The sequence below is a fragment of the Arachis hypogaea genome, chromosome 11 (genome assembly GCF_003086295.3).
Source record: "Arachis hypogaea cultivar Tifrunner chromosome 11, arahy.Tifrunner.gnm2.J5K5, whole genome shotgun sequence".
Taxonomy (NCBI): domain Eukaryota; kingdom Viridiplantae; phylum Streptophyta; class Magnoliopsida; order Fabales; family Fabaceae; genus Arachis; species Arachis hypogaea.
The window spans coordinates 140,729,916-140,744,999 of NC_092046.1; the positions used below are offsets into that span (position 1 = coordinate 140,729,916).

General features: G+C 36.3%; 1 protein-coding gene across 1 annotated transcript; it reads right to left on the minus strand.

Annotated features, from left to right (window-relative positions):
* Positions 1–5,607: 5,607 nt before the first annotated feature.
* LOC112723030 (sugar transporter ERD6-like 16) lies at positions 5,608–9,483 on the minus strand. Its single transcript, XM_025774249.3, has 17 exons — positions 9,143–9,483; positions 8,982–9,044; positions 8,793–8,882; positions 8,643–8,702; positions 8,470–8,535; positions 8,305–8,370; positions 8,131–8,206; positions 7,962–8,026; positions 7,783–7,875; positions 7,590–7,670; positions 7,428–7,512; positions 7,229–7,338; positions 7,087–7,146; positions 6,934–6,987; positions 6,779–6,838; positions 6,560–6,674; positions 5,608–5,978 (listed from the first exon to the last, which is right to left on the minus strand). Exons 1-17 carry the CDS (start codon positions 9,383–9,385, stop codon positions 5,860–5,862), a joined length of 1,506 nt encoding a protein of 501 aa, XP_025630034.1. The 5' UTR covers positions 9,386–9,483; the 3' UTR covers positions 5,608–5,859.
* Positions 9,484–15,084: the final 5,601 nt, after the last annotated feature.

Here is a 15,084-nt window from a genome sequence, read left to right on the forward strand (position 1 = left end):
CAGGAAGGTTCTAAGGTCATTGGCCCCTTCTCTCTGTCACTGCCATTCCCATTACCGGCTTGATTCTCCAATGCCGCAGCCGTAGCCTGCATAGCAGCAGCCATGTTCTCTAGGGCAGTCATAAAGTTCGCAGGATTATTCTCAGGTTCCGTGTTACTAGCCCTATTTCTCCCTCGACCGTGGTCGCGTCCACGAGTTGCCATTTGGTTCCTGTTCACACCAAACAAGTGATATCAAGGTGATCAGTCTCAATATCGCAAGTCTAGTGCTTCAAAATTCCAAATGCATGCTCATGAACTTTATGCTATGTATATCAGGTAGATATCCTAAATAGCACATAAACACGACTCAAAGTATGCTCAAAAGCATAGTCAGTCCGTCCCTCAGGCTCTATAGGAACGAACTACTCTAATACCATAATGTAACACCTTACCACACAGAGTCTTATGCTTAAGTCATAAGACAGAAGTGGCGAGGTATTACGACCTCTAAAAATAAAATTTGTACATATAGTAGTATGAAAAGGTTTATAACTAGGAGCCTTTGAAGAAAAAGGGGTAATTCAAAACCGATAAATCGGAAAGCGCAACACTCCGATCGATAACGTAAACGAAACAGATAAGAATAAGCTAACACGAGGAGATATACAAAAGAGTACCAACAATACAGATATCAAGGCTCAAGACTTGTTTTATGAAGATAACCGGTCTGAGCATAATATATATATATATATATATATATATATATATATATATATATATATATATATATATATATATATATATATAAAATAGTAGAAAGTCCTAAAAGAATCCAAGACACAAAATACAAAACCTGGTTCTCCAAAATGACCTCTAAGAGGAGTTAATACAAAATATACATACAGTGGAGAATATAAGTATCTAACCAAGTATATAAGATCAAAATATAATCCCGAGAGCTAAGGATCTTCGCCAAAATAGAAGTCTCCAGTAGGGATGGAAATACTACCCGAACCCGTGGGTACCCACCCCGCCCCTACCCGCTCGGGGCGGGTAATTACCCGCCCCGCACCGGGACGGGGTCGGATTTAGGTAATACCCGCCCCTACCTGCCCCGCTATATATATAATATATATAATTTTAATATATAATATGTATAATATATGTAAAATAATTAGTAAATGATTAATAATATTCTATCATATTTAAATTTTTACTTTAATTTATGTTATGTATGTGATGAAGGTTATATAAATTTTGAAATTTAATTTTATTTATTGGATTTTAATAATTATAGGGGCGGGGCGGGTTAGGGTTCAACATTTTACTACCCGCGGTAGAAGTGGGGCGGGTTCTATGCGGGTTGTTGTGCGGCGGGGCGGGGTCGGGTAAAGCAAAAACCCGCCCCTACCCGCCCCGTTGCCACCCCTAGTCTCCAGTATGCCTTAGCGAGGAGCCTCATGTCCTGCATCTGAAAACCACAAAATCCGCATGGGTGAGAATCGGAGGTTCTCAGCATGGTAACAGTGCCCAAGTATCTAACATGTAATGTCCTAGGAGAGCCGACGGCAATCCTAGAACTTCCAGTTATAATCAAAGCGTATGAATATACTAAACCATGAGAAAGTGAAAACAGGCAACTAACTTAAGGATCTTCAATTTAACTAAATATCCCCTTTCCAAGTCCGTCAAACCTCCCAACTGCCAAAAGTAAAGATATGCAAACACAAGTATATCATACAAGAAATGCATAAGTAGGAAGCAAGTAAGACAATTAGGCAATTAGCAAGTAATGATGCAATCAGTTAGGCATTCCAAACAAATCACATAAAATGCATATGATACATGCCTGTCCTAGTGGCTGATGAGTCTCATCTCTCGGTTGTCAAGCCAACCCGATATGTCCTGGTAGCTAACCATTAGACAGAACACCAAACACGAAGCAAGTGGGACAACGCCACAACCCTTGCATCTTACCCGCGTACCCGGAGCAGGGGACAACTTCACCCTGCCTCTTACCCAGGCAGTGTTACATTCTCGGCCCAGAGCAAGCGGCAACAGAACACGGCCCTTACATCTTACCCGCAGCCTTTCCAGAGCAAGTGAATAATACCACTGCATCTTACCCGGAGTCACATACAGAAACACACTTTCGTATTCATTACCATTCATTCATTCATCCATTCATTCTCAATTCATACCCGGAGTAAGTCGGTAACACCACTGCATCTTACCCGGAGTCCTCACCTCTTACCCGGAGCAAGTGGTTAACACCACTGCATCTTACCCAGAGGCACATCGCAATCAATTTCAATTTCATTATCTTTATAATTTCCTCATCTCAGCCAATCGGCTACAAATCATAATTCATTACCAGCTGTAAACCATCATCATACACAGCCATTCGCCTCATATCATACTCAGCACTCCATCACTTTCCTTTACAACTCATGTCATCATCATTAATCATAACTCATCATAATATCCCTTTTTCTTCCTCCATAAGTTACCCCCTTCTCTAGCTTCCCCTCAATCACAAGACATTTTACATTGATTTAAGACTTAAAAGATGAAAATGGGGGGTTTATAAGCCTAAAACAGCATCTTAAAAGTTTACAAGCTTGTTGGAAATGTGAAAAAGACTTGAAAACAAAAGCTTTAGAAAAGAACAGGGTTGCGTGCATACGCACAGGGGTGTGCGTGCGCATGCCTAGAAGAATTTTTAAAACTGTGCATACGCACAGAAAGTAAAATCTCTATTGTTGTGTGCGTGCACAAGGTGTGCTAGCGCCACCAATAGCATGTTATTCCCAATGTGTGCGTATGCACAGGGCTGTGCGTACGCACAGCTTGCAAAACCTTATCGTTTGTTTGCGCGCACAGGTTGTGCTAGCGCTCCCATCAGTGGCCATTTCCCTGTGCGTGCGTACGCACAAGGCTGTGCGTGCGCACACAAACCAGAAATTACAAAATCTGCAGAATCTGCAGAATTCAGATTTTTGGCCCAAACTTTCAACGATCATATTTCCTTCCACAAAATTCGAATTTCTACCAAATTTAAACCATTTTAAAGCGTATGAAGTTATCTTTCATTTGATACAAAAATTATCAAGTTCTAAAAAGAATAACTCAAGATATGATCCGTTGAAGTTCATCAAAATTCCATTTTTACCAAAACTCATAAAACTCCCAATTTCTAAACATACACTTCCAATTCTCATTTAAAACCAACCAAAACTCACCCTTCCAATATCAAAATTTCCAAACCTCATTCAACCCTCAACCCACCAATTGTTCCATATTTAACCAACCTCAATTCAATAATTCCATTTAGGATTACATTTCCATAACTCAATTTCTTCCAAACATTCATTCAATTTCAACAATCACCATGAGCACAAACATTTATATCACACTAAATCATGCTTACCAACTTGAGTCTCAATCTCAACAACATTTGGGCATATTAATCCATACTACTCATAACTTTCCATGCTCATTAACAATTAGCAACATTCACAACCAATCAATCATTATTCACACATTCTCAACTTAATCCACATCAACATTTCATAATCCACTAAATACATACACAACAACATAATTCATTTTAACCCATCAACAATATCAATAGTTCAACTCCTATCTTAGGGTCTCTAGCCTAAGTTTTCACACCACATTATATTTTAGATACAGGAAACTAAAATCATACCTTGGCTGATTCCCGTCTAATCCGGAACACTCTTAAATTCAACTTTCAAGGTCTCCAAAACTTCCCCAACAGATTTCTAAGCTTGGTGCTCTACTCCAAAACTTTCCAAAACTACCAATCAAGTTTCAATAGCCACATATATACAACCTAAGCCACAAATATCACACCCAAACACAATAACTCAATCACTAAATCACAAAATTTCAAGTGTTTAGCTTAGGGTTGAGATCCTTACCAAGCCCAAGGATCAAGGAGGCAAGACTAAGCCTTCCCCTCAAGTTAATTAGATCCTATAACATCAAAACTCAAAAATCTCAACACTTTTAACCCAAAATTTTTGAAACTAAGGGATGGGAATTTAAGAAAGAAGACGTGGTTTACCTCTAGAATATTTGTATGGGTTTTGTAGAGCTCGACGCCCTGGTCGTGTGGCCGCAAACGGTGCGTCAATTGGAGCTCCGGATCAAAAGTTATGATCAATTGAATTTGGGACAAGGGTTTTGGAACTTCTCCCCTTCCCCTTTTCCAATTTTAGCGTGTGTGTGACTGTGTGTTCTTGGAGGAGAGAGAGTGATGAGCTCTCTCATTAAATGAGAGCTTGGTTGGGCCCTACTTGGGTCCAGTTGGCTCAATTTGGCCCGTTCGGCCCAGTTTTGGGCCGATTTCTTTAAAATTTGTGTCAAAATTCTCGTTTTAATTTTTTCTATCACTTTAAACCATAAAAAACTCATTTCTCACTTTCTAGAATATATTTTAATTTATGGGTTAATTAGTCACTAATTAACCGGATTTTACAAGTATGCTCTTTACGGTTCTTTGGATGACTTGATCCATAAAAAACCTCTCCCGGAGACCGACGTGAGTGTCTATGCACGCATGATTGTTAAAGGACTTTCGCATATTCATTGCAAAGAAATCATCCATTGTGACCTCAAGCTGGAGAACATTCTTTTGTTTCCTTCGTAGGACAAAGAGAGTGCAAACTATCAATTAAAAATCGCGGATTTCGAATTATCTAAGACCAAAGAGAAGGAAGCAGATTTTGAGGTTTGGAAGTCCAAGCCTAGAGATATGCCGTCGTACTTGTCATCGGAGGTATTTTCCGGTCATATTGATGCTCCAATGGATATATGGGCACTTGGCTGTATAGTAATTGAAATGCTAACTGAATTGCCTGCATGGGGTGAGAGCTTTTTGTCTACTGAAGAGTATTTGAGGTTCTTCATTGAGTATCTTGAACTATTACCAAAGAAGGCGAAAGGAATCAGTTTTTTCTGTTGTGATTTTCTAGAAAAGTGCTTTATAAAGGATCCTAGCAAGAGGTGGATTGCTGACATGCTTCTTGATCATCATTTTCTTTAGATCACACTTTTTCATCCGTATTATCTTGCAACTTGGCTATGATTGTTTTTCTTAGTTAGAGATATTATGACATTGTAGGATTAGATGGTTGATTTGTTTATTATGTCTCCTGTCCAAGGGCTTGATGGCTATGCCGTAGGATCTCTTGTGTCAGGCCGTCTTCTTCTCTTTGATGATTTTGCCGAAAGAGAGTTAGAGTAGAGCGGTGTTAGGAAATAAAAAAATTATACAAAGTGTTTGATAAATAATGAGTCTATTTCTTAACATTTATGGTTTGAAAATTTGAATAAACTAATTAATAATAGTAATTTTGTTGCTATATGTGCTTCAGATGTTGTAATTTCTTTTTACGTTTTAATTTTTTTTTTCTTTCATCTTTTTATAATCCTGCTTTCATCTTTTTATAATCCTGCTTTCAGTATATGATCAAATAAATAATTAATTGAAAACTAGGATACCTAAATAGGTTAACACAAGTGGTAGTTATTTGATTTGTTTAAAGATAATGTTCTAGATTTGATCCTTAAGAACTAAATGTGAAACGACACCTGATTTTCATGATTGAATAATGTGAAATTATTCTATAAATAAGCTACTACTAGTAAAATATAATGGAGTAAGGGACAGAATACATTAGTAAGTATCAACTTATTCTATCTCTGGTGCACAATGTCATCCATATATTCTGTAACTTGGTGCCTTATTTGGCAGTGCCGATCCTATCCATAACAGCAATAATTGCACAACATCATTGTGATATGATTTTTGGCTTAAGCTACCACAAGTCCGGACGTTATTCTATCTCTATGAATAATTAATGCATGACTGTATTTCCTCCAGCGTTTTTCCCTTGGTTTCGGGTACAAACTTTGCTACAAATACAATAGTTAAGAGGGAACATCCACCATACAAAAACAAAGTACCTGCCCAAAAGAAATGGCAATATATGTTACCATCTAAAGTTAGATGGACAAAATACAAATGCTAATTATTTCCTCCATGTTAAATTATCTGATACAAAGAGAAATCAATGAATTCGGACGCAATAATTTACATTTAGATACATTAATTCTTTAATCTATGTGTTGTATGGTACTTGTTTTTTGTCAACTTATCTTTTGAGATCCGCACTTAATAATATATATATATATATATATATTTATGTATCTGTAGCCTATTTTTTTCTTTAAAATATAAATACATCAGTAATATTACATGACAAGCAAATATTATTATTTTGGACTAATAATAATTTATATTTTATACCCATATTTATAAGAATTTGCTATATAAAACACATCATTTTTACTTGTATTTATCAGAATTTGCACACAAATCAATATAATTTGAACCTACATTTCCAAGAATTTACACACATACCATTTGATGTTTATATTGGCCAATTACTAGTCAAAATTGCTAAAATCTGTTGCCCCAAGACTTTATGCTTTAACATACCATTTTATTCAAATAGACAATTATTTGAAACTAAGATTATGCTTACCAGGAGAACTCCAACTCATTAGGAAGTTGAAAGTATATGAAACTACCCAAGCTCCTAGCCAGTTAACCAAAACCACCAAGCTCCCAGCTGTTCCCTTCACATGTATGGGAAAGATCTGCAGTATGAAATATAGTATTAGTTAGAATCTTATATTTGCTGAACATGTTACATGAGTCAAGACCATTCAAGTTTATGTTGTGTCAAATGAATGACACATACCTCAGACATTATCACCCAAGGAACTGGTCCCAATCCAATTGAAAATGCTGCTACATATATCTGTTAACAAGCAGAGGCAAAAAGATGGTGAGAATATGAGCTTAAAGAACAAGAATTCCATGGGAGAAGGGATCAATATCTTGAAGAAGACGCACCATCACGCCGGCCACTGCTAACACCGGTACCCACTCGAGCAATAAGCTTTGATCCTGATACAGGAAGTCACAAGTCAGAGTTTCAGAACTAAATAAGATATACACTCCAAGAGATTTGGTGTATATATATATATATATAAATTTAAGACTTGCCTTGAGAAAGAAGGCAATTCCAGTGATGAAGCAGCCTAAAAATGTCCCAAATGCAGAAACCTACAAGTATATCAATTAGGCATCAAAATAAAAAATTCTGATTCTCCATTTTATGGAATGAAATGTATTGTTCAACATTTACCATTATCAGTGGTTTTCTTCCAGACTTATCCATTAAAATAGCTCCCAATACAGTGAATGGAACCTGCATACATGCATAGGCTATGGTACCAACTTTGCCAGCAGAAAGTCCTGGAAATAAAGTTATAGGAGATTAATTACACAGAAGATTATATTGGTCTTTCAAAATCAGCATGCATCCACTGCATATATTTACTTACCGGCTGCTACAAAAGTCTCAGCTGTGTAAAATCCAATACCATTAATTCCAACAGATTGTTGGCACACCATTAATCCAACCCCAATCTGAAATCATCACAAACAGTTAGAAATCTTTGAGTAAATATACAAAAATTGGTATGTATGAACATTATGCCACTTACCACTACAGATCGCACGTGTTTGCTTTGGAACAAATCCAGAAGCTTGGTTTTAGGAAGGCTTTGGAGAGTTTCAATATAATCCTATAAGGAAAATGAGTTGAGAAAAGTGAGCTCAGATGATCAAGCATATCAACTTGATTAAGAAACATTTTAACCATGTTCAATAAGTTAATGATTGGAGCTAAGAAAGTACAAGAATTTCTTCAGCTTCTTGAGAAGTATCAACATTTTTTCCCCGAAGTCTCCTTAATGCTCCTTGAAATTCCTTTTCAAGACCAACTTTCGCCTGAAAAAATATATATACTTTTAATTATTAATTTACAATTTTGCATCACTCTCTTTAAGATTGTACTAATGTATCTCAATGCTTACCAGCCATCTAGGGGACTCAGGGATAAACCACAAACCAATCAGCAAGCAAATGCATGGAACTAGTCCTTCAATTTTCAAACCAAACCCTTCAAGTTAGACCCTGTTTCTTCACAACAGTCCTTTTGCAGAAAATTAAACTTTAAAGCTAATGGTATTAATTATGGTTTACCTGCTAGAGCTAGTTGTCTCCAAGTTATGACACTTCCTATTAAGAATGAGACTGAAGCTCCAATAACAATCATAAGCTGCAATACAATTGCAGTTAAGACCAAAATTCACTCCAATGGTGTGCTTCAACATTTTAATCAAACAAGTAATATGATCATTCTTAATGTTTTCCCACCTGATTTGTTGTTGCAAGTCCACCTCGAAGATTCTTTGGTGCTATTTCAGCTATATATATAGGAACCTGTTCCATTTTGCTAACATAAGATATAGCTTTCTATCAAAGCTTCTAATTAGGAAAAGAAAAATATTGATAATATTGTAATACACTATAGTTAATTACCACATATGAGATAACTCCAATTCCATATCCTGTGAAAAATCTTCCAAAGTCGAGTGAGTAAGGATCCTGAAGCAGACAAAATAACACATTACAAAATAACACATTGAACCTCAATTCAATTTTGATAACCTTTTTTTTAGGAGATGAATTTACATATTGCATGAGATGCATACCTTTGAGAAGAAGAGGGCTAACCATCCTGTTATGCAAAATGCTGTTGACATTCTCATTGCCTGTTTCCCATGAGAACCAAGGATTGTTTATCAAAATTTAAAGTCCCTTATAAACTGCATAAATTTATTTGGAATTTAGATATCACATACCCCTTTCCGGCCAATGAAATCGGTAATCCGGCCACTTGTTACAGCCCCGAGCATTGCACCAATGGTTACTAAAGAACCAAACATGGAAAACTGCCATCCCCACGAAACAGAATTAGTTTTTCTAATATTTCAAAGTTCAAACAGCATGATATAAGTGTCAATGAAAGAAGAGAAGATTATAGTACCAACCTGAGCAAGAGATAGATTAAGATCTTCCCTGATAGCCGCTTGAGTAGGTGCTGTATATCCCACCTGCCAAAATAATCTCTTAAACATAACAACACATGTTCCTGTTTTGTACATCCATCTATTAGTGTTATTTCTTAAATATATATATTATGTATACTCACACAAGTTCCAAATGAAAAAGAACCACAGACAGCAACAAATGTGCTGAGCAGAACCATTCCAATGGATCCATGTTCCACCATTGTTGTATTAGATTCAACATCTTTGCAGGAAACATCCTTCTTCCCTTGCTCAATGAAGGGCTCTTGCAAATCCTGAAGCCCATTATTATTATTATTATTATTATTATTGTTGTTGTTGTTGTCATGTCCACTCTCCACATCACTGTGCTGCTCAATTGCCATTTTCTTCAGTAGCAATATGGTTCAAACTTACAGAAGAAAATGGAATAACCACCCCAGTGATTAAGAGCAATGCAGTGATGCTAAGAGAGGACATGCAAGAAAAGAAGGGCATGTGTTGGATGCTATATATAGTACTCTATGTACTACACGACAGCATTGTCAATCACTACAAGATATTTAGTCTTTTTGTTTGATTCAAAGTTTCTAACATGTGGAAGGAAGCTGTCATTGACGTGGTGATTCTTTTGAAAAATGTGTTAAAACAGAAATATATGTTTACATAATGAAGAAAAAAATATCTCTATAAAAAAACTAATATTTCCATTACGGGCTTATCTATTAGAGCAGAATGGTATTGACCTCTGTGCATAGATAGAGCAGCAAGTCATGTGAAGCTTGTGGTGAGTAGCATTATTGGTGTTGGTTTATTCATATGATCTTACGTGGTTCTTAGTAGGATGGATCGGCAACATTTGAATATGTTTGTTATAGGAGGGTGCAAGCTGTTGGATAAAGAGGTATGATTGTATATTTGTTTCCACGGTTTTGGCTCAATCATTGGCATTGCCACAAGTCCATGCCAAATTGCCAATACGCGCCATTGCTATTGATTTTATGAAAACAATAATTAGCTCATTGTACATCTTGTCAAGATTTCTCATTGTCTCCCTAGCAGGATTCTATTCCTAATTAAACTAAATTCCACATCTTCTTAAACAAATAGTAATTTATTAGTCACAAAAAAAAATAATTTATTAATTAAAAATAAATTTAATTATTCTATTTTTTTTATAATTTCACAAGACGTGTAATTAGATTCATATTTTTTTTAATTGAGTCTTTATATTATTTTTATTATTGTAATGAGGTTCTTTTTATATTAAAAATATTAAAATTAATAGAACATCTTTTCAAAAATTATATGATTAAAGATTTAATTAAAATTTTAATCGTAGATATTTTTAATTTATAAAAAAATATTCTATTAATTTTAATAAAGATTTAATTAAAAAAATTATAAAAATTTAATTATAAATTTAATAAAATTATAGAGACCAATAAAATAATTAAACCTTAAAAGTATTATAAGTTGAAGAAGTATCTATTTTGGTCCTTTATTCTATCTATGTCCTATGAAGTACTTGGTACACTTTTTAGTTTCTACTACGAGAGTTGAAACCAAATTAGAATTGAACAAGCAGAACTCTTTATGATAAATGGCATGATGGCTGTATTATATACTCCTAAGGTTGCTGTAAGTTATGGTTAATACGTGTTGGTCTTGATGAAAGTTGTTTCTTGGCGGCTGTTACAACACTCTTTTGAGATTTAAATTAAAAAAAAAAATCAAAATAAAAAATTTGAATCTATTTTATTTTTTTTTTTATTTTATTAAAAAAATATCTTTGGTCTCTTCCTCTCCTCCCTAATCCAATCAATAAACATCATCATCTCATTGCCGCTTTAAAATGTTGCGCCTCCGCTATTCGCCACGACGCTGACACCCTGTCGCAACGCTAGCCTGAGGCAGAAATTCCGATTCCGACATTAACCCAAAGAGAAGATGCGTTGCGAAACCAGGAAGCCATAACGATGGAGGTGGGTTGATCGTGGAGTTGGATCTTCTTAAAGAGCGGCCATGTTGCATTCTCACTTGATCTCGGTTTCTCCGTGACAGCGGCAGTCATGAGCACCACGGATGAGCAGTGGCAGCCATGAGGATCAAAACCATGGCAGTGATTTCTCTAGTCCTTGTAGGTCTCCTCATTGTAGTACGATGTTTGCAAGCTCCGGCGATGGCAGATCACAGTAGAGACGCACAAGCTACGGGGAAAGATATAATTAGGCCTGATTCGAATAGGATTTGGATCGGGTAGGGGTTGATTTTCTATTTGTTTGTATTAATAGGGTGTATTTGAAATTTAAATTTAAATATAAATTTAAGGGTAAGTTACCAAAATAAATAATTTTCAATTCAATTTTACCTGATTATAACTTTTAAAGATTGCAAACGCAAATGCAACTTTTACGTTATTATAGAAATTTCACGACAGGAGACTCGCGGATTAGGTATACACGTAAACCCGCTAGAGGGGTATAGCGGTTTACTTTGAAACACATTTAGGAAGTGCCGCAGTTTTTTCATGAACTTCAATTATGCATAAACCGCGATAGGGGGTGTAGCGGTTTATGCTTGCCCAAAAACACCGATAAATATCAAGCAGGAGGGAGTGGTGTGATGGTGAATAGTCATTTTCACAAATTTACAAATGAATAGTGAGGAGAGTTTTTTTTGTTCTAGTCCATTGTTTTGGAAAAATTAAGAAAAGCAAAAGGCATGGTGTTAAGTTCACTGATAGAAAATCAGTGAGTGTTTTTATCCGGTCAACAAATACGTTGTCAGAGTTAAAGACGAGTATATTGCAAAAGACGGGGTTGTGTGGGGCCAAGTGGTGAAGAAGGTGTTCTACAAGATTCCGATTGCGGTTGTGTCAACTGGTGTGAAATATGAAACATTTGTGATCGGGTCAGACGAAGACATGTAGGTTTTGTTTCATTGTCGGCGCAGGTTTCCGGAAGTGAGAATCCACGAGTTGTATGCCAAGTTGGACGACAGTTTTGGTGCATCAGCATTGAATCCTCAGTCGATGACGGTGGGGGGTACTTCTACCTCGATGACTGTCATTGCACTTGGTTGTCTGTTGGCTGATCCTTCATCTGTTGCAGTTGGGATAGCTAGGTCACCTCGTATGATTCCGGGTATTTTAGGTGACGGTGAACCAGATCGAGTTGAAAATATGATGCGAGATGATGATTTAGACGATGAGCCAGCTCACATCATGGGGGGGACAGTGACGAGGATACTCAGAGGAACCCACCTACACATCAGGGGCCATCCAGTTTCGGGTCACAGCAACACCCTCCACATTTCTCAATGCTGAACTTGGAAGCCGTTGGCCAGCAACCGGACATAGATCCTACCTTTGGAGGTCAAGAATTACACGAGGGACATCCTTCTAGAAAATTTCAAATTGGCCAATCTTTCCAAACTAAGAAGGAAGCTGTATTGAGCGTAAAGGATTATAGCATCCATCGTGGAGTTGAATACCGAGTGATAGAGTCAGGCCATCTTAAGTATCATGGGAGATGCAAGGAGTTTGAGAAAGGTTGCACATGGATGATTTGCATCACACTTCGGCAGTAAAAGGGTACTTAGGAAGTTAGAAGGTACAACGGGCCTCACACTTGCTTGGCTACATCAATTTCGAGCAATCATCGACAGCTTGATCATCATGTTATTTGTGTGAGAAATTTTTCGTTGGTTAGAGCCGATGTAGCGATTATGATAAAAGTGTTGCAAGAAACTACTGAGGCAACCTACGGATTCAAGCCTAGTTACAGGAAGGTGTGGGTGGCAAAACAGAAGGCAGTTGCACAGATATACGGGGAGTGAAAAGAGTCTTATACCAAGTTGCCCCGTTGGATCCTTGGTGTGCAATCCACGATGGATGGAACCGTGGCGTTGTTGAAGACTTCTACGGTACGTGTCGGTGATCAGGTTGATGAGTCTATAGTGTACTTTCATCATCTTTTCTGGACATTTCCTCCATACATTGAGGCATTTAGACATTGCAAGCCACTAGTCAGCATTGACAAGACTCATTTGTATGGGAAGTACGGCGGCACTTTGCTTCTGACTATCACGTAAGATAGTAACTCGAATATCTTATCCATTGCCTTTGAATTTGTAGAAGGGGGAGAATGTGGAATCCTAAACTTTTTTCTTATCCAACTTGCGTTAACATGTGACCCCACAAGAAGGTATTCTGGTGATCTCTGACATGCACAATGGCATAAAGGCTGCACTGGAGGCACCTGACAGTGGTTGCCTACCACCTCATGCATATCGAGCCTTTTGCATTCGTCACGTTGCAGCTAATTTCGCCCTCAGTCGCATCAGCCGGTAGTACCCTGAATCTTTCATGGAACCATGTGAAGTGAACTATGAAGTGCTTTACCTTATCCGGCGGTGGAAGCTCCCCTAATAACTCCTGAAACCACTTTCAAGCCGGTCTGCCATCATCCATCAGCTTCTCAAAATCTGTGAGGCACCCAGCCTAGATACATCCTTCCCATCGACGGACAACCCCAGCTGGTATACCCCATCTTGGAGCGTGATGGTGTACTCCCCAAATGGCATATGAAAGGTGTGTGTCTCAGGATGTCACCTCTCAATGAATGCGCTGACCAGGGGCTCATCCAACTAGAACCACCCTGTGTTGAGTCTCGCAAGGTGGTACAAACCAGCCCTCTCCAGATAGGGTATGATCCTATCATGCAAAGACATATTCTGTTACCTCCGAACGTTGTAAATACACCTACTTGGCTGCAGCATGTGAGAAAAATAACAACACCAAATGAAATTCCAATACTTACAAGTTTAAACCATAAATTATAATTGGAAACAAAAACTACAAGTGTCATGTCTATCCAATCCGGTATAGTTCAATTAACATTATTTTTAACCTAATTTTATTAAAATAGAGAAACAAAAATGTTGAACTTTTACATAAAATTTTGAAACATATCTAAATGTATTTAGAAGAAGTAAAAAACTCCAACATTTAAACTTATAAGTCCTACGTTATAAAATTTAAAATAATAAGGCTCAAATTTAAGACTTAAATCTTAAATTTAAAATAATAAAATACAACCATTAGATTCTATTTCTAAAATTTAAGTCTTAAATTTTAAAGACAAAATTACAAAACTTCTAATTTTAAAAGTGAATATTTAATATTTAAAATTTAAAATTTTAGGGTAAAGTATACTTTTTGTCCTTAAAGTTCGACAAAAATTTTAAAAATATCCCTAAGTTTTATTTTGTTTCAATTTTGTACTAGAAGTTTTTGATTTGCATCAAATATACCCTTGATGGCTAATTTTTCAAAAAATTTAAGACCAATTCAATAATAATTTCATAAGAATAACCCTCAATACAAGCAAATCAAGTATAATTTTCATGCATTATTATTAGATTGGTCTTAAATTTTTTGAAAATTTTGTCGTTGAGGGTATATTTGATGCAAATAAAAAACTTTTAGGATAAAATTGAAACAAAATAAAACTTATGGGTATTTTTAAAACTTTTGTCAAACTTTAAAGACAAAAAGTATACTTTACCCTTTTAAGTATTAATTTTCAAATACGATATTTAAACAATAACCTTACAAGCCTTAAACACTGTATTTAAAATTTGAACCCTAAATCTCAATTACTGGTGGATAATCATTCTACTTAAACATTATATCCTTAAATTAAAATTTTAAATCTTAACTTTTAAATCCTAAATTACAAATCTTAAATTATGTATTCTAACTATTGCACCCAATACTACATTTTATGTTATATAAAATTCAATAACTAAAAGAAAATAGACTTATCTCTTCGTTGATGCTGTCAGCAACGTGCTCAACGCCGTTGAGTCGGTACAGGTTGCGTTCGTCCACCATAGTCCTATGCCTTAGTAGTTCCAAATGCCCAAATAATCCTCTCTAAGTCTTAGGAAATTTTCCCTCTCAATCCACAATTTCTTCTCTCTTTCTAAAACATTTCTTTTCTCATTCTAACTTTTTTCCAACTGATGCGAACTGAATAATTCGCAACTAGGTGCAGCGTATTTATACTCAAGCATAAGC